Here is a 20541-nt window from a genome sequence, read left to right on the forward strand (position 1 = left end):
AGAAAATTTTCCTTATTGGACCCTTCATTTTAAAAAGCCTTTGGCCACTCAGGTCCTGAATTTGAGAAGTAAAGGATGATACTGCAGAACTGCCCAGGAGATAAGCCTGAATAGTAGCTTTGCCCTACTTACTGACCTGGGAAGCAATTAAACCACTAATACTGCCCTTCTTCAAGTTACAAAGCTCCCCAGAATAGCAGAGGCACATAGCATTCACATTGGTAGAATTCAAAAGCTTTAACTTGACCAATCTGGGGCAAAGCAACAGTGCAGATCAGGGGAAGGCCTAGCTGAGGTGCAAGGAGAAATGAACATTCAGTGATGCAGTCCTGGGAAACCCTGGATTTCACTAAGGAGACAGAGCCAATGCAGAAGAAGATGGGACCAATGGCAGATGAGGGGGTAGAAGGAAAAGAAAACCAGAAAAATAAGTTCTGATAAACTGTAAATTAAAGGCAATCTGGATCAGACTGCAGCAGATGTGCCTCAAAAGGAGACAGTCAACAGGTAAGCAGGAAAAACACTTTGTTGTTTATGACTTTGGCACAAAGTATGAATAGAGGCAGGACACAGTGTGATATAGTTACTGCCAGGGTAAAAAGGTCTCTGAAACTTGTGCTTACATATGCAATGCAATACACAGAGGCCTCCAAAATGTGCACATCTCCAATATCTGAGTACACAAAGCGGGACTGCCATGTGCCATGTAAGTTTACATATACACATATAGGATCATGTGTGGAGAAGAGGCAAAGGAGTCTTTGCCATTTGGTCAAAAAGTCTGTGTCTAGGTGGCACTGGTGCATTTGCACACCACATAAGCTTTCATCTTGATTACAGAAATTCAAGCTGAAGGGCTCAACACATGGCACCCATCTTCAGGAACTTCCTTCCCACCAAAGCAAAAATGAAGAACAAACTATGTGGGATAGTGGCTGGGACAGGGCAGGTTATGTTATTAAAGGCATTATTGTCATTACAAAAGCACTTCACAGACCTAAGTGTTAGGTAGTGTACTATGCATTAAAGATCTGTCTTTGTCCATAAGAACTTGCATTCCAGAGACAGACTAAGAGGAAGAAAATGTTTTGATGCACAATTTACAGGCGGGAGGAGAATCAGACTTGAAGTGATTGCTCAGTTCACCTAGGGAGGTTACAGAAGAGCTGGGAAGTGAGCTTCATCCTGATCCCAGCTTTAGATCATGCAGCCTCTTCAAGAAACAGAAAGTGAAAGAGCGGCTTAATCACAAGAATTACTTTGCATGCTTCCAAGAGCTATGGATGTACTTCATTTACAGGTAGGGACATAAACCACAGAAAAAACAATCTTAACAAAAAACAACAAGAACAAAAGACAACAAGAACAAAAAAACACCACTAACATCTGCAAAATCTTTTTGATTTGCTCCAAAACTCACGCTATAAGTACAGTTGAAAAGTTCTCAGGATTTTTCTTCCTTCATGATACATGTTTGCTTTAATTTTATCTCATTTATTTTAAGAGGAAGATAATTTTCTCTTAGAGATGACAACTATGCAATGACAATTCCATTTCATTTCAGCATAGCTAGGAAAAAAATAATTCTCAAGTTAAAAGTTTTCCCACAGTCTTGAGGGAAAAAAAAAAGGTCCTAGTGATAATCCTTATTCACTGGGAACATGAACCAGACAAGATAAGGAAGCCCTGGACAGGAGAAGCATCTGCTTGAGTGTCTCAGAAGGAAAGAAACTGGGAAAGGTTTCTTCTGCCAGGCCAGAAAGCATTAACTCCAGTGAGCACTGCAGCTAGGGTTTGGGGAGTCTGTGCTGCCATCTTCAGGGATGCTCTCATCTTTCTGTGACCCGAAATCGCAAATGAAGGAAAACAAAAAGGGGAGAAGTTCCACAAAAAGTAAGAAAGAGAAAAAGGAGATATCAGCTCTGATCTTTTCCCCCCAAGATTGCTGGTTGCCTTGTCTTGACTAGCTCGTGGAGAATCACAGAAATCAAAACTGGGAAAACCAAATAAATCCTGCCTAGTCCATATGCATCCCCAGGCTGCAGTAAAGCTAACTAATCACTGGTGTTTAGCCCTGTCTGATTTCTCTCTCCTCTTCTAATTCAGGGCGGGATTGGGTGATTATTCACTGAGCCTCAACGGCAGATGCTCAGTCAATGCTAACTAACCATCTCCTTTACAAAGCAATTTCAAAGAGACAGAGTGAGAGACCCTGACCCCTTCCCACAGGGCTGAATTAAAATGAAACAGTTAATTGTATGCCCACAGGGTTCTCAAAGCCCTGTTTTGCAAGAACAAATCACAGGTATTCCAAAAACTCAAGTGTATGTTATTCTTCCTCAGACAAAACAGGGAGATTAGAGATGCTGCGAGGATACGTGCTGCGTAACAACAAAAGTAAATTGAAGAGGACAAACCAGATTCTCCTTGCTTCTGACCTAGCAGACGTGTGCGTATCTTGAATCATTTTAAAGCGCCTTTTGATGTGTGCAACTCTCCCCTTTTTTCACTACAATCCATTCCACATTGCTGTAAATTCTAGTCTCTTCTCTGAGTTCTTGCCTTGTTACACATACCTTACATTTTTCAAATTGCTTTACAGGCTCCTGGCCACAGGGCCCTCATGGATCAAATATTGCACAACAAAATACAACCCATTAATACTGTGTTTTCAGGTTGAAAACCATGTTTGTTCCCCAGCTGCTATGCTGAGACAGGACTTTCTTTGCTGGTCATAACACCAACTGAATGGGAACTGTATTCTTCAGATCTCTATTGCCCTCTGGCCTTACTATCACCACGCCCTCAGTAAACGTGACTCATTCATCTTCTCTATTCATCTAAATGACAAAATAAGAAATAATGTTTTTATTCAAATTAAGCACCGAGTATTTGCTGCTATACAGGCCAGTATAATTGCTGAAGGTTACAGATATAAAACAGTACTATTGTGTTTTAGTAATAACAACAATCCATTTTTTTTAAAGCTTTTAGCTTTGTATTTTATTTTGCCTAGGATACAGTTACTACTTCACAAAATGGAAGAGTTCCTTTTTTATCCACTCAAGTCACTGTAAAAAATATATTAAAAAATGATGATTTACGATGAATAAGAAGCAATGTGTAGCATCTTTCACCCATAAGGAATTCAAACTGCTACTCAAAACTGTACGCACATTAAGGGATTGTTTCACTCATCCCACCTCTGAAGCCTAATGCAGCAGCTCTTCTGCAGTGTACAGCCAGAGTTCAAGAAGTGAAAAAAGAATTGTCTGTCCTATTGAAACTATAATAGAAAATAAGGAACAATGTAAACGTCTGAGCTGAAACTTAATCAGAGCATTGGTATCCACCAAATAACCAATACCGCAATGCCACAATGGGTGCCAGGGGCACAGAGACAACCCTAGTGCCAGGTTGATGTGCCAGTCCTCAGAGCAAAGAATTTTTCATCAGCAACACCAGCTCTCCCCTGCCTTCCATTCAGCTTTGCTAACCTGCAAGGAGTCAGGACCACAATTCAGCGTAAGCGTGAATGAAAGAGGAAGGAGAAAGGAAATGGTTTGCTCCTAACTGTAGAGACTCTTACTAAAAAAGTTGATTGAACAGAGTAGAAAGCTGTCACTTTGCTGATGGATTATTTTAAAGCCATTCCACAAAATTTAATAGACAGTCTCTTCTCACATTGTCCTGGCCCCTTCTGTGATCCATCACATGCACTCAGCTTGGTCCATCTGTTTTGCTCGTCTTTCAAACACGCACCTGCTTTCCCCCATACCATCCCTCTCCTCAGTCAACCAACTGTCTGACATCGTCTCACAGCCAGTACCTGTGACACATCCCTCTGCAAGACCTACATCAGCTAAAAACACTGGCAGAAAGCAACTCACTAACGATGGGTGAGATGTGCAATGAAGGACTCATGCCGCATCTTTTCAAAATCTTTAGAAAACATACACGCACTCACAGCCTATAAAACTGGACAGATAGTTTTTCTTTTCCCCAGTGCTGGCCTGCTTCTGGTCTGGGGGAAAGAACACAGCAAGTAAATCCTTCATCTTCCAAGCTTTCTGATTGCTGCCTTGGTGCCTTCTCTGATCCCTTTCTTTTCCTGTTCACACCACACTTTCCAGGCAGTACCGTGTTTCACTGCACCTCTAACAGCAGGTAGCACACTGCAGCCTGGGCCCTAGGAAGAGGTATTCCTCATATTGTCCTGGGGTGGACCTGCAAATCTGTTGCTTTGCGCCTCCGAACCTCTCTGGCTTCTCCAAAAAGGAGATGTGAAGGCACTGGGAGGTGTGTGTCACACCGGGTGTGTGGATGCTGCTGCAGAGGAAGGTATGAAAGGCAAGCTCCAGAGGTAATAGCAGTGGCTACTGCAAGCCACCGCAGAGGAGCATGAACAGAGCCAGCAGGAGAGAGCTTATCCGTGCTGTGCTTTGGTCTATGCAGTATCTCAGCCTCTCACTTTCATGAGTGCTAAATTCACACAAAAATGTTTTTTTTTAAACCCACCACAGGCGATTAAGCTGTGATCTAGATTAATTAGCTGCCATATTTCATTTTTAAAATCAGAACTGGCCTGTGCTGACACCAGGGAAACTTACAGTATTTTCACTCGTACCTAACTGCCTCTGATTTTTCACACTCCCTAGAACTGAATGGCTGCTCCCAGCCTCATTTACCCATGCCAGGCAGCTGCCTGCACCCACCACTGGAAGTAATTCTGCTGAATCCCTGGGGATGGGTGGTGGGCTGAGGGTGGGGGACCAGGGATCTCCTAATGAAAGTGCTGACCCTGGTGTAATCCATGTGCCCCAAGTAGCATTGCTTCACTGTTGAAAACAAAAGATTGATGAATTGTATAATGTACTTTTACTGCTGCTAATTTTTCTGAGTGCTGCTGTTTGGTGTCTCCTGGAGGCTAACAGGCCCCTTTGGCCACAGAGCAATATTTACTCCATCCTGGCAGCTGGGCTGCTGGAGGCAAAAGATGTGCCCTTGCTCCCCAAGTGATAAGCAAAATACACATCAGGGAAAGGACACATCTGATGGAGGTTCAGCATCACTGCACGGAAACACGGTTCACCTTCTACCTCCTATGCCTGTGAAGATCTTTCACTTTGCACCTTTAAATCCCTGCAGAAAGCAGGGGATAGGCAACAACCTCATTTAAGCAATGTCATGGACTGCTTTTCCAAAACTAATTTCCAAGGTGCTACTCTCCTGGCCAGCACTACGTTGATCCCTGTCTGTTAAAACTGTAGCTCCTCAGAGCTGTTCAATCCACCTCAACAAAATACCTTTTAGTCCTGATGACACTTTAAATAAATGTTGGCTCAATAACCTCCATCCCAAATCTACATCTCGTCCTGAAATCAGGAATTCTCTCAGGGATTCAGTATGTTCACTCAACAAGTTTACACTCTTGTTAGGTTGTTTTATGTGCTACCTTTACAGCAGGAGTCCTAACAGCACCTTCCTCAAGGCAAGGAGGGCTCTGAGACTCAGTTCAGCGAGAAGCACCTCATACAACCTTGATGGGGCTTCACGGGAGATATCCGTGCTTGCTTTAGTACAGATGGACATACAACATAGTGAAACCATAGTAATAACCAGCAGCGGCCCGTATGAATAGGCCAGAAAACATTTTAAAATTGGCTGGTGGTCCCCAGTTCCTCCCTTTTCCAGCTCACCGACTGTGAGCTTTTCCTCCTGGGGTTATTAATATCTCTATCACCATGACAAAGGTCAGCTGAATTTTTCCTTTTTCCACGCCAAGCCAGTGTTGCTGTAACTTGCCCCAACCGACTCACAGGACTCCGTTCCCATCCCATCTCACAGCAATGCATCATTCCTGCCATTCTGCCTTGGCGCAGACGTGCAGCACAAGCCTCCTACCTGTGCATCTTCCTTCTCTAGTTGCAGGGATGCTAAACACACTGTAATAAATCTCCTCATCCCAAGGGAACAGCTCTCTTTCTTCAGGCTCCATGACATTACACACAGCAGCTCTTTCCAATGTCAAAAGCTCCATTTCAAAGCTCCTCTGCCCTCTGAAATACCCTGCTGCCCTATGTCTCATCACCTCTCCCCAGTGCAATTTGCTCCCAGCACCACCTGGCTTTCAGGTTCCCCACAACGGGTGCAGGAGGCAGGCTCCCCCCATGATAGGGCTGTCAGGTGGAAGGGACCTGTGTGTTTCTGTGGGCAGGCTTGACATATGTGCCTCTTCCTCACCTTGCAAATATGTTGCTGACAGCTTTCACTTTTTTGCAGACAGACAAAACAAGACGGTCTGCAAATCTGAAGGAAAGCCCATTTCCAGATCAGTGGCCATGCAGTGCATACTGCATTAAAAAGCTGGGAGAGAAACAGAGCAGTAGTTTTGCAAGGTTTGACCCCAATTTTTAAGCAAATCCTCATTCAATTTTAGTGACAGAAACCCGTGCATGTGCTAGCAAAACCTTTCTTCCTCCTCTGTGGTCTCTCTCCTAAAGCTGTTGTATTCAAATTCCAGCTTTCCGCAGAAAGAAATGGCTGTTTCCAGTGTCTGTTCAGTAAGTTAAATGAGGAAAGTGGCGAAACAGATGTGTCCTAATATGTTTCAGACAGAAACCTGAGTCACACAGCAAGATGCAGCTACAGTGACTGAATTGCTGTCCTCAGCTTTTCAAGTCACCGTTGTCACAGCCTGATCTCAAGCTCCATGAGACAGACCCTTGCTTGTCCTTCCTCCAGCTCACCATCTCCAATCAAACACACCTCCAACAGTGTCCAGTGGAAGTACACTGCTTACAGCCCAAAATGCTCAACATCATTCTGAACCATCAGCTCTCCTTTGGATGTCTTGTCTAGAGCAGTAGAGTATCGCTGGCATTGCTTGTACATTTCCTTGCAGTATCAGAGTTCTCAGGATACTACAGAATCAGATGGTGCTAACTTAGATTTCCTACCTACAGAGGAACTTCAGGGAGGTTTTTCTTGAGGCACAATTTGTTAAATTTGCCTTCCACTTTTTCTTGATTTTATCTATTGCTATAAAGATGCAATTGCTGCTCAGCTTGATGGCATTACATAGATACCTTAAAAGGAGCCTGCAACCAGAGTCAGGTCTCTTCTTCTCAGCTACCTTCTTCTAGTCTTCTTTCTCCTTTGCAAGGGCATTCTTCCATGGGTTTCATTCCCCTAAATTTGGCGAAGAACAATCTCATCTGGAACTCTCTGGAATTCTCTGCATGCCGGAATGCTTCTTTGAAGTCCTGCTTTACTTACCTCTACTGTGTTTTTATCCCGATAATATTCTTTGCAACTTCAGCGAGTTCACACTTCACCTCCTCTCATACCTCATTCGGCATTTTGTCCTCTGTGCATTTTAGCAATGCATCAAACTGCTCCCCAATTACCACTATGTAGCCTTCTCCAACATACTCCAAATTATTCCCAAAGGGCCGAAAGAATCATTTCATGCATTAGAAGCATGAAACCTGAACTCTGAAAGAAGCAGCCGGTGATCTGATGCACTAACAGCACCTGGCAGCTTTATGGAAAGAAAATCACTAGCTTCTACCCTTCCTAAAGCTTTAGTCCTCCCCCCACCTCCCACTTCAATATGATTTCTTATATTGGTTCCAGGACTATCTTCCTCTACTATGATGTTGAGCTGAATGGCCTAATATTAATCTTGTGCCAGTTGTACACTGGTGTATCCCATCTGATTCTCAGTTACTTGTCATTTACACAAGTAAAAATGACAGCAGATTTGGATCCAAAGTACCTTAAGAAGACAGTTTTAAAAAGCAAGTTCCCAAACACACTCAAAGCTTGTAGATGGCTTCTTCATCTTGTGGCTTCTGCATGTCTAGTTTCCCATATAAATTCTTAACACCAGCCTCTTCCTTCAACAACAGTGACAGCATTTCATGGTTGTTAGTTGCTCTCAGAAGATGAAGTAACCTGATATAAATTGCCTATTGCTGCGAGTGAAACAGAACCTGTTAGCACAGTACTCACTCCTAGAAGGCAGCAAGTACTGACTACATTATTACAGGTAGAAGGTATTCTATCATGGTAGAAGTCATTTTAATATGGCATCCTCCTCAAAATTTTTCCTCTACGGCTGTTAAAAGCTTTTTCACTGGTTCAGTAGTCCACATCGTGGACAGTGTCAAATCCTTATCCTAACTCTCACACTAGTGATGCACCAACGATACAGTGCGACCACTCAGATTTCATTCTCCCAGAAGAAACCAATGACGACTAAGAACAGAGATCAAAATAATGGCAACCCCCAAATGAATGAATTGTTCCCTGTTAAACCTGCATTTAATTGTCGCTCACTGCTATTCATTTACTCTGTTAAGAAAAGAACCCTGATAAACTAGCTACTGACTAAGAAAAAGATAAAGAGGATATTTGAAACAAATACCTCTACGTATTTGTCATATTGTGATGTGGACAAGCTGCACTCTAGACTAGATGATAAATTCCTGTATCTCCTGATGAGACACAATAGATGCTCTTGACGAACCAATTGTAAATCTAAGACAACATACCTGCCAGTCTTGACTCAGGCTGCAAGAGCCCAGAGATTCAGATCCCAATGACACAGTTATATTCCCAGCTGTCAATCACCTATGTAGGTGACATCAAGATACACTGCCAGGGAACCAGGTAGGGGATACTTCTCTTCCATGTAGGTTTAACCTAAGTGTACCCAAAATTTCTGTGTGTCATTTTATTATGAAGAAACCGACGAACCAGAGTTTAAAATGATTGGGTAAACTCAAGTATGAGGAAAAAATGTCAAGAGGCACAACAAGAGAGCATGAAGCAAAACATAGTAGGGTCTGAACATAAGGAAAAACTTTTTCACTGTGAGGGTGACTGAGCACTGGCACAGGTTGCCCAGAGAGGTTGTGGAGTCTTTTGTGTTGGAGATACTCGAAAGCCATCTGGACATGGTCCTGAACAACCAGCTCTAGGTGGCCCTGCCTGAGCAGAGGGGTTGGACCAGATGACCTCCAGAGGTCCATTCCAACCTCAACCATTCTGTGATTCTGTGAGAAAGCAAAAGATTGCTTCATGTAGGAAACACTGCAAATACACAAAAGATGTACTTATATAGTCATGTATTTCTCAAAGACTGCAGGAAACTCATATGGGAAACACTAAGGTTTCTCCTCTTTCCTCATCAAGCTTCTTTACCATGAGATCTCTACAGACAGTGGAATCACATCAAGCAATGTGATGACAGCATCGAAACACATACTAGTAAGATGCAGAAGGGAGTGCGCAGAGTAGGACCCATCAGGGATGACAAGAGTGTCTCCCTGGAGGCTCCACGAGGTCCACAAACATGGAAACTCTTTCTTAATGCAGTAACGAGAGCACTGCCAAGATGCCCAGGAGAAACCCGCATGTACTTTTTAGAGGACAAAGTAATTTGAACGTTTTCAAAAAGCTGGCCTGTGAATGGAAAGGTGTGATGGCTGCTCTCCAGGCAGGGCCTGCAGTCCCTTTCTCAGCAGCGAGGTGCCCGGCGCACTGTCGGCAGAGCCCTGCAGATGGCTGCAGAGCTCTTCCAGCTCCTACCTGCGCCGGAGCAGTGGGGCAGGTGGAGGCAAAGCCACCGGCCAGTCCTTCACTAAAGGAAGCAAAATTATTCACCTTTCAGAAGAAGGACACTGCTGTCTCTGCTGCCTTTATTTCTACCCAAATCTAACAGCCAGTTGCCTGCAAGCTGGATATTGCTGTCTTCAACCTCCCAAAGATCCTGCATTTGCAAGTTTTGCCACGACGACAGCTGAAAGACACAGATGCTGCGGCTCTTAAGCGTGACAGAGAACTCCTCTTACAGGATGAGGATTTGTTGCTCAAGACACTTTTGTCACCAAGGTTCTGTAGTCCTAGGAAGCTCTTATGGAGCAGATATTTGAAAAGATTTCTCCATTACTCCTCTTGCTGACAGCAGCCATATCCTCTTCCTCCCTTCCCCAGACCTCCACCTCACTGTGCTGAACGGCTGGCTCACACAGAAGGGCAGCCTTCTTCCCATACCCACGTCAGGCTCAAGCACTGTCCCTGAAACAAGCTGCCTTTGTACACCAGCTTCCCTTAAACTCTACCTTTAGCTCTGAGACCTTTCAGAAAAATTGAGATCTCCATCGCCCTGGATGCCCTCATTCCCCCGAAGCCATGTGTCTCACTTTCTTCTGCCCCTCTCAAGTGTTACACAGCAGATCTATGTAGAGACAGGGTCAGGTTTTGCATCACAAAATTCTGGGTTCAAATCCTCCCTCTGTCTCAAGAGGATCTTAAGTTTTTCTGTCCCCATCTTCTATCATTTAACTCCGAGCACAGGATAGCCTGGTGTCTGTACAGGCCTCTGGCCACGCTATGGACAGCTCCCCAGCACAGGAATGCTGACACACTCACTGGAATTCGGTGCCCAAGTCACATCGCCTTCCCTGAAAATCCCAGCTGCAGTGAGGCAGCAAGGATCGTTTCTTTATGGTATGTATTTATCTGGTCCCTTTTCAATCTACACGTCTGAATCAAATAAATTATCTCCTAAGAGGGACTCGAGAACTTATAATAGACACCAGCTGCCCAACCTCTTTTAATCCATCCAATATTAGACTCGTTAGTCATCAGGATAACAATCCTATTTGCAAATCAGCTACCTTTATCAGATAACCAACGGGACCTAGTACAATATCTATTAGTCCAACAGCATCACCACCAAGATATATAACTGCTTCTGTACAAAAACCTTTCTTCTAATCCTTCTTAAACTCAACAAGACTGATTGGTTTTTATTATTCATGAATTAATTTTTAACTCTTGGTCCAACAGGGGAATTGAATCTATAACATTTTGCTGAGATTGAAGCAAAGTAATAGCATGTTGAAAAAGCAGACCAACCAAAAGCAGGTATTTTTTTCTTCTTTCAACCAACAATTAAAGGCGAAGGGGGACTGCATCTGTTTTTCTCTAAACACCTGAGGGGAAAATTCTAAGGAAAATTAGCGTATTAAAACATGTAGAAATACCGCATCACTATACTATGAGAGCTTTTGGTTTTTTGTTTCATAATTAAGTTATTTTAAAAACGCTGTGGAATTAAATTTGTTCATTTTTTAAAAATAATTCCATGTTAGAACAGAAACTCAAGAAGGGAAATTTCAACATAGATGGTCCATATTATTAGAGAAGTAATGATCGGGGCAGTGATTAGGGCTTATAGTTCCTTCTGCAACGACAGTCCCCTAGTTGTGATTGCTAGAAGAAAAGCAAATGCTCTATTTTAAAATACAAAACACATTTAAATGAATAAAAAGAGAATGGTCAGAATGTAGGTGCTGAAATAAAAAAAAACCAAAGTATCTCATCATCAAATAACCTTTTAAGCAAGGGATTCCTTAAGGGAAAGCACACTATATTTTGTGCCTTCCCAAACCAAAATCACATTAAAAAGAAGAAAAAAAAAAAAAAAAAAAAGAAGAAGAAGAAGAAGAAGAAATAAAGGTTTCTAAAATAACCAAGAATTAAAAGAAAAATGAATTCTAAACCGCTGATTTTTTTTGCTATGGCACATGAGCCCAGCTTCATCTGGATAATGTTATAACTGGATCTATGTTCTGCACACCATTTTTCAAATTCCTCTCTGATACTTTATTTAAAGAAAATTTCTGTTCCTCTTTAAAAATCACAAATTCCAATGTGCAATGATTTACAAACAAGAAGATCTAACTTGAATTGTTCAGTAGCACGTAACCCTATATAAGCCATAATTATATATGTTCCAAGAGAAACATCAAAATATTTTTTTAAGCACAAGTGTTACATATGGTATATTTGTACAACATTCTACATTAACAGAACACCTTCTATGCAAGGCTATGAACAGATTTTAATATTTAGATTAATAAAGACTCAGAACAACCTTGTGGTGAAAAAAAACATACCTATCCTTATTTTTTTTATACATTTATACATGAATACACACACAGAAATATGCAACCATATGCAGAAAGGCTTGCATATGCATACAGAGACAGAGAGACATGGTATAGGTTACTGTTTAAGTGAAACAGGACACTGTGCAATATTGAATGAACATGTGGTTATACATAAAATTATGTACTTCATATACACGTGTCTTCTGTTAATTTGTAGTATGTGCACATATATGTAAAACTAAGTGTACACACACACCCTGACATCCATCCATCCATGCGCTTACTGATCTCTGTACAGAAGAAAACTCTTTCTCTTGTACTTTGACTCATTCTAGTCCTCTAGAGCATGCTTGATGCCACTATGCAACTTGTATCAAATATTCTGAAGGAGACCCATCTGGCATCAGCTATGTAAAATAATACATCCAGACACATCGATATACTTCAACATCATTTGCAAAAGGTCGTATTTGCTACAATCTATTAAGGCAAAAAGAACCCACAAGAAGTAAAACCAACACCCTTCACGAAGCCTAAGCACCGAAATGCAAGTTCATGTGTCGGGATTTCCTTGGCTTTGAATGGGAGTCTCAGTTGTACCAGCCAGCTGTGCCCCCCCCCCGCCCCTGTCCCTGGTTAGGCTGCATTGCAGGCTGCACATCACAGCTTGGAAGTCACTGCTCGACACGTTTATGTGTACAGAGAGCCCTGATCCAGCCAGATACCTTTGCACTACCGATGAATCTGATAACAAAAATTGCTTACTAAAGGGTGTCAGACAACAGGCACCAACATTTTTAGTTTCATAGGAGAATATTTTTAGTACCTCAGTCTACCAAAATGACCACCACCACCCCCATCAACAGAAATATGAAAACTACGAAGAAACTGAATTCAACTCTTAGAGATAAAAGCAGAAGCAACATCATGTACATCTGAAAAGCAGCTGAAGGACTGAATTTGTGTGTTCTAAAGAATTAAAATGTTCTTCTTCCTGTACAGCACTTTCTGAACTGTTAAAACTAGATAGCAATCACATACCATACACAGTCCAGAAATAAAGAGAAATAAAATGACAGCAACTCCTGAAAATTACTGTATAAATCAAAGATTGATTTTTATTTTTTAAAACTAAGTTCGAAGAAAATGTACACATTGCAAATGTTTATCAAATAATTCTAGCTACGTGCACCCAAAAAAAAAAATCTAAACCAAATCCCTGAAATCAGTAACATGCTAAGTTCTCCACTGCTGTGTCACACATCAGTGAAAAACACATCTAAATAAGTAGAATTTCTTAAATCAGGAAACAAACAATATGTTTGAGAATGAAATACTTGTCAGGCTGACAATAAAACCAGAAACAACACAAAAGACTTTAGAAAAATAAAATATGTTGAAGAAGAATTCTTTAGTGTCCTAGTGTCCTTATTTTCAGCTGTTTAATTTTTTAATATATAAAATGGTGTAAATCTCTGTGAGAAATTTAGTTTGTAATCTCAGCACATCTAAAAAAATGTACTTGCGGCAATGGATGGAAAATAATATTTCTGTCTGATTTTCACCCAAGTGCTTATACATTCCTAAAATTATCATCTCCATATGCAAAATCATAACAGGAGAATTGAAGATTTTTTTAAAGCTGTTCCTTTGACCTTTCTCTTGAGTAAAAGGACAGCGAGACAATACACTCACCAGCATTGTTCACAGTGACGGCTCCATCACCGGAGATTGAGGGCCATTATTACTAAAGGGAACTTTAACGTGCCAGGAGAAAAAGGGGGAAAAACTAGAAAATAACACTTCTAAATATGCCATATGTACAAAAAGCCTTTCAGAACAGTAGACACAGAGCAACATGAAATCTTCATCTAAAAACAGCTGCAGTAAAACACAGATAACAAATTCAAAACAAAAGGTACTATGAGAAATTGTCTCCTGTTACGCAGGATACTCTAAGCTGGAGGTTCCACTTCCATCACCCACATTATAAACTATTCTAATTTAAGAAAAATATATGACCCTTATAATACATGGTAAATTCAACATAATTTCTGGGAATGGAAAAGGAAAATCTGGACTGCAGGAATGGGTTCTCATCAAAGGCTCTTACCCTACCAAGGAGAAACTAGAATAGGCTTACCTTTCCTTCCAAGCCTTCAACAGGGTGCAATATTTGTGAGATGTCCTTACAGTCATGATAAAAATTGTATGAATATGGCCACCTCGCTCTACATTTAAGCTACTTTCTTTCATATACACAAAAACGCAAGAATAAACAAAACTCTGTCCAAAACAAGAACAGTCCTGTCACAAATTTTATTGCAATTTAAGTCCTATCTTGAAAGCAAAAAAGAAACTAAGTAAGAGACAACATTCACACGAAAAAGCAAAGTAGCTGTCTTTGCTTTCTATGCACACGTAAGTTTGTGACTTTACGAACGGATTCTGTCTCGTTCACTAAGCCCTTACGGATCAGAAATATTTTTCGTAGGACGACAAAGTCATCCTAAGGGTGACCAGAGTGAGATTTGCCAGGATCCCACAAAATGAACATGATTTCTTCCATTATTTATTCCTCCCCCATTCAGAAAGGGAGTGCAAGAAAATTCCAGCTCAGCAGGGACACAGAGCCATCGCAGGTTGTGTGATAACAGCTTGCCACCTGCTTTTCGCAAGTTGTCTTTGCGAAGTGCAAGGGGCACTGAATAGTAACGTTGCCTGTGGTGATAGGAATGCACTGAACAGCTCAGTATGCAAAAGCACTTACTGGTACACAGTGCTCTTCACAAAGGGCATTGCAGAATGCTTTCCAGAGTGTGTCAGAAGTGCTAGGAGAGGAAATATTAGTGTGTGTGTCGCAGGAGGAACGTAAGCACTTGCCATCAAAATAAAAGAAGGTATAAGCAAATACAGGTACAATGCTGCTCATAGCAAAAAAAAATGGGGGGGGGGGGGGCGGTGGGGGGAGACAGACATGCAGACACATGGGACACAAGGGGAAAAAAAGACAGGAAACTTAGCAGCAGTCAGACTAGAAGGAGCATTTCTTTTCAAGAACAGCAAGGGTTAAAAGTAGCGTACAAGCTCCGGTCCAGTCAAGATAGGGTCAAATGATGTGCAGTGAAAGTTTCAAGTCCTCAATCCCCCAGAGCTTGTTTGCTAATTACATTTGCAATTACAAACATGACAAATATATTATTATACAGTGTGTTCCACCTTGAGCAGGCATGTTTCTCCTCACGGACAGTCACTGCCAGCAGCCAGACTCTCAAGCACTGGAAGAATCAAAGTGCACTGTGCTCCAGCTGCAAGGATCATTTTGTGGGCATCTTTATTGCTCTGAAGAGACAGGGCAAAGCTTTAAAGAGAGGCGGCATAGCAAGGATGGAAACAAACACAAAGAATAAGTTACTACAATTTAATTCCTAAGTAGTAAAACTCACCAGGTCAGTAAGTACTACTAATAAATACTACTAAATTACATTGTTCCAAATGACAGGTACAAAGCACATCACACATGCAAGCTACATAGAGATGACTACATTCACAACTCAAATGCAGCTGATATCAGGAAGACAGAAAGAAATCAAGATTTTCCTTTTTTTTTGGCAAGGTCACCGTAGCTGAGTACTGCTAATATCTTCTTTGTTAAGTCCCTTTGCTAAACAACCATCTGATTCATAGTTTGCCGTGGAAGCTTTGATCTTTCCCTTTTTTTTCCCCCCAGTTTCTATAGCAGCATTACCTAGGAACCTCGCCGCTGGGTACCAGACAGATGCTAAATTTACTTGCCCACACTGCATAAACTAAAAATTCTGTTGTGCTCCCTGGCTGTAAAGTTACCATCAGTAGCTCCATGGAATAAAGGACAGGTCTGACTGGGAAGAATTTCCTAGTCTCTGCAAGCTACAGTGGAATTGCTGATATGTAACACTAGCTGCCGCTGTGACCCCCAACTCCTAAACTGAGGGGTGCAACTTAGCAGAAGTTGGGCAAAGGATTTTGGCTTTTAAATCCAAGCTTTGTCACTATCTTTTTTTACTTATACTATTTCTTTCCTTAATTAAATCCTTCTTAGGCATTTTAAACTCTTTGGAGAAATTCTGCTTTGCTCCCGACAGAACCTGTAAAGTCTATCTAGTCTCAGGTTTAAACCTTTTACCATCCCCTAAGAGAGTTTGTATCCTTTGAGCCCTGGAAAAACTGGTAAAGAGACCCACTGATAAAATGCACACAATTTCTTACTGAATTGAAATTATTTGAAGAACACAGGAAATTCAGAGCAGTAGTAACAGCAGAGAAACGGGGCTGTGGAGTAACAGCGGAAAGGGCACAGAGAGTAGAACAACATTCTCTTGGAGAGGAAGAAAACGGGATATGAAACGTCTGTGACAGCAACTTTCTCTGATCCAAAGTCTTTCCCCTCTCAGGCTAAATGCAATATTTATTGATTACTTCAAATCAATACAATGAAAAAAAGCCTATTTTTAAAATAGATTGATCTTTCAATATTTCTCAATAACTGATAATGATTAGATCATCTTTACTTTTACAAGTGGAATTGGAAGAGGAGGGAAAAGTTAATACAAATACTTTAAAGGTCCCAATTTCCTCATCGTTCTCGTGCTTGATAATCTTAGTATACCAAGACCCCGATCTATGATTGGGAACCTTGTCAGGAACCCAGTAACTAAGCCATTTCCCTTACAGAGGTTTTTCCAATTTATTCTGTCAATAAAATAAACAACTCCCTCCCCATTCTCCCCACTTAACAACCCCTCCCTATCCCAGACTTTCAGAGATACTCAGAGCTGACAGTTGCATTCAGCCTCTCTGACTCAGATTTCCTCCCATTCACAGAATATGGAGATTTCCAGTAACCTCTGAAATCAAGTCACATTTCCTCAGCCTGTGCATTAGAGTCAGTGACAACAACTTTGTTAATTCTCTGCCACAGGGTCCGGAATTCGCTCCTTTATTGATTTAAAATTCCAGTGTTATACCTTTCCATCTCTCTATCAAATATATCACTTATTCCTTTCAACTTTTTTCTTCTGTTCATAAAATAATTTTCATTTTTATCAGATCAGTGACTCACGTGTCTGTCTTGTACATCAGAGGAAACAGTGTAAGAGACATAGCATCTGGCAGGATGCCCTCATTTGCCAATGATTTTTATTTTCCCTTCATGATGGTTCCTTGGTCAGTTTCTGTCTGTCACGTAGAATATTAATTAGAAACAGAGATGGCAATTCTGTAGTCCTATCAACATTTCTAGTGGCAACTATAACTAGGCAGAAAAAAAATATCTCTGGGATGTGGAAGTTAATTTGGAAAAGTAAAAATGTCGTGTTTCACTCTCCTTTGAAACAGCCTTAGATTTGTTTATGTGAGAGACGCAACACCAGTACGCAGTATGACCATACATATGTATGTGCATATACCTACACATAAATATTTATAGATTCACACATGTGTTTGTGTGTGAACATAATCACATCTTTTATATGTCAGAGTATACATTTGTGATGTCTGCACACGCATTCCGTTCCCGCTGTACTGCAGACAGACATGGTCAGTACAGTGTAACTAATGTATTCTCACCATATGCCCTCACCTGAGAGACAAACTGCAGGTACAAATCATCGTCTTTGTTAGTTTCCCAGTTCGAACTCATACAAAAGCTTCTTCCTTGGAGCTGCATCACCTACCCCAGGAACAATTCTCCCAAAGGTCAGTACCAAAAGGTAGTAAGCAGTTGCTAAAGAGTGGATTCCTATGCAAGAAATGAAATACATATGCTGCCTTAGGACAAATGCACAGAGCATCAAAATTAGGAAGAAACATTTTCCTACTTTCCCTGCAAGATTCTGCACTGACGGAAACCACACAACCCGCTGACCAGAACTTCCGCAGGTTCCTGGTGTAATCGCTCAGATCAACACATGCACGCAAAGGAAAGGGAACTTCCACTGCTTAAGGAAGACAAATCCAAAACCTGAAGAGTGGGATTAGGGACAATGAATTCCTTTGCTTAGTTTTTGTTCAGCCTCTTCTTGGGTCTGACTGTTACAAAAATTAAGTTCTCCTTAAACTCCAAGGTGAAGGGAGTCACCTCTTCTCTCCTTTGCCTTGTTCATTCTCTCTCTCTCTCAGTAACTGAGAGGTGAAATACAGTTTCCAGGTAACTGTATGGATCACTTATTGAGTGATCACATCCACTTCTCTTCCTACGTTCTACTCTTCCTCCTATTTTTTCCTATAGTTTAGCAAGCAACTAAACAAGAGGCAGTTTGCAATATTTTTAAATTGACTCCTAATTTAAGGTTTAATTTGACAAAAATTGCTGCTCAAAAATTAAAAGCAGTACTACAAAAAAAAAAAAGAAAATAACTATTAAAATCTTTTCAGTGGCTAACAGTCAGAAGAGTAGGTCAGTACAATAGGATATTATGTTCACATAGCTAGGTAGCGATACAGGCACAAATGCAATACCCGTATTTACATTATACGTTCACAATATAATTGTGTTACAATGGGAGAAAAAAATAGCTAAAGGGATATACAGGGCCAACTTTTATCCTCAGCTACAGGAATGTAATCTGAAATCTAACCTTAACAAAACCAGAATGTAAACCAAATCAGTACCTGACACACTGTACATACACCTTTAAATACACTGCATTTTTAAGGCTTCTTACATCTTTTTCTTCCCTCAGTAACTTTTTCCAGACTTAACCCTACTTCCCTGCATTATTGTACTCCTTCAATTAAAAAATATTTTAAAAAGAGATTGAAAACTAGAGGTTGAGGTATTTTAAATGGTATTTCTCTGTCTGTCTTCCCCAACCTCAACGATGTTAAAGAGAAGGTTAGCTGGCACGCAGAACTAAGCCAAGCACTTTTCTAAACAAAGAGCTCTCCAACAGTTTCTCATCTCAAAAAGAAGCACTGTGTGTCTACTGTAAAGCCGTAGGCGCTCAGTGGCACTTCCCCCAGAGCCACCTTCATCTGTCTACTCAGCGGCCAAAGAGTTGTGAGTATGGGTAAGGTGCACCTGACATTCTTGAGAGCTGACTGAGAACCAGTGGAAAAGTGAAAGGGGTAAACAGTAATACAACATGCTGATTACTTCTTACTATTTTCATGTTGTTTGAGTTCCTTTTTTCAATTCCAAAAGTAGAAAAAATAAAAGGAAAAAGTTAAGAGACAATAATAGTAAGTGATGAAGATCTAGCTTTTGATTATGGCATTTTGTTCCTTTCTTTTTAATGAAGGTAAATGCACTTTCTATTTTTGCCTTAATATTAAAAGACTCCCAGCAGCATACATAATACATTTCCCTTAAGAAACTGTTTGTTTATTTTTAATTCAAAATGGAGCAGCCACAAGTGAAGCACCAGTGGGGAAAAGAAAATCACATGGGTTAGGTTATTAATTTCTATTAACAATACTAAGTCTCATTTTAATGAAACTGCTGGAAGCAGGGGAATGAAGGAAGAAGAAGTGAACATAAGGACAGATGGAATATCAGGAAACAAGAGACAGAAAGACAAATAAAAGACAACTGTAATGAGGAAAGAGGAGTAAGTATCATTGTGGGGGGTTTGTTTGGGTTTAATTGTTTTAATTTTACTAAATACAATCGTTCTTAAAAGCAATGAAATAGGCAAAATTACTTCACTCCCTCCTCTGATGACACCACAGGCAGAACCTGTGTAGGTGACACAGAGATTAACATGCAAACACACAAAAGGGGAGACTGCGCAGGGTGAGATTTATCAGAGAGGAGAAATGCATTTAAAATTAATTGCACCAGTCAGCTGGATGCAAACGCTGAGAAGATTTTGCCTTGTTTCCTAACTTCCCCAAAAGGATCAAACCAAACTTAACATGCTAAAGTGATTTTAAACACAGCATTACCAGGCACAGCCCACTTCGGAATACAAAGAGCAGTAGCAGGTGCTAAGGTATCAGCCACCGGTCCCAGCTCGGGATGTCTGCTTGCCAGCCCTCCGACTCACTCCACTCTTTCCCCGGGCAGGCTATCCAAACAGAAAACTGTGGGAAACTAGATTTCCACAGGGTATTTCAGGTGAAAAACGGTCCTTTTTTATAAAAGACAGTGCTTTAACGGATCTACTTTGTGGAATTTTAGATGACTATCTCTTTACAGATTATCTAGTAATTCATCTAATAAAAACCCTAGCACAGACGGAAAGTAAAACTGCGCAGAAAGGACTGCCAGTGCTCACTGTTAGCTGCCTGTTCCTAGGAGATGAAGCGGTAGAGGGAGAAGTTACAAGGCAAGAAAGAAACACACCAACGCACCGACCCCCCGGCGCGCTCCTCCGCGGGCTCTGCCGCACCTGCCGGCGCGGAGGTGCGCATGGCCCTGCCCGCGGCCGCCCGGGGCCAGCCGGCCCCCGCGGTGCCCTCCGGGGCGGCAGGCGGGCGGCTCTGCGGCAGGGAGGCAGCGGGACTACGGGGTCGCTGCCCCGTCCCGCCCGCAGCGGGACGCAGCGCCGGTCCCAGCCCGCCCCCGGCCCGCCCGGTCCCGGCACGGCACGGC

The 20541-nt window shown here is 41.5% G+C and overlaps 1 protein-coding gene across 7 annotated transcripts in view; it reads right to left on the reverse strand.

The window, feature by feature from the left end:
• ESRRB (estrogen related receptor beta) overlaps positions 1 to 20541 on the reverse strand; it is a 131715-nt gene that overhangs the window by 63492 nt on the left and 47682 nt on the right. The window contains exon 2 of one of the 7 annotated variants that reach the window (XM_080395998.1): positions 17587 to 17745. The exons of 5 other annotated variants lie outside the window; for them this stretch is intronic. In XM_080395998.1, coding sequence (XP_080252124.1) covers positions 17587 to 17615 — 29 coding nt within the window. In that variant the 5' untranslated portion in view covers positions 17616 to 17745. Of the gene's footprint in view, positions 1 to 17586; positions 20540 to 20541 lie in introns of those variants that run through there. One more of the 7 variants, XM_080395999.1, reaches the window with a different exon arrangement.

This window comes from Falco punctatus (genome assembly GCF_963210335.1).
Source record: "Falco punctatus genome assembly, chromosome: 7".
Lineage (NCBI taxonomy): Eukaryota > Metazoa > Chordata > Aves > Falconiformes > Falconidae > Falco > Falco punctatus.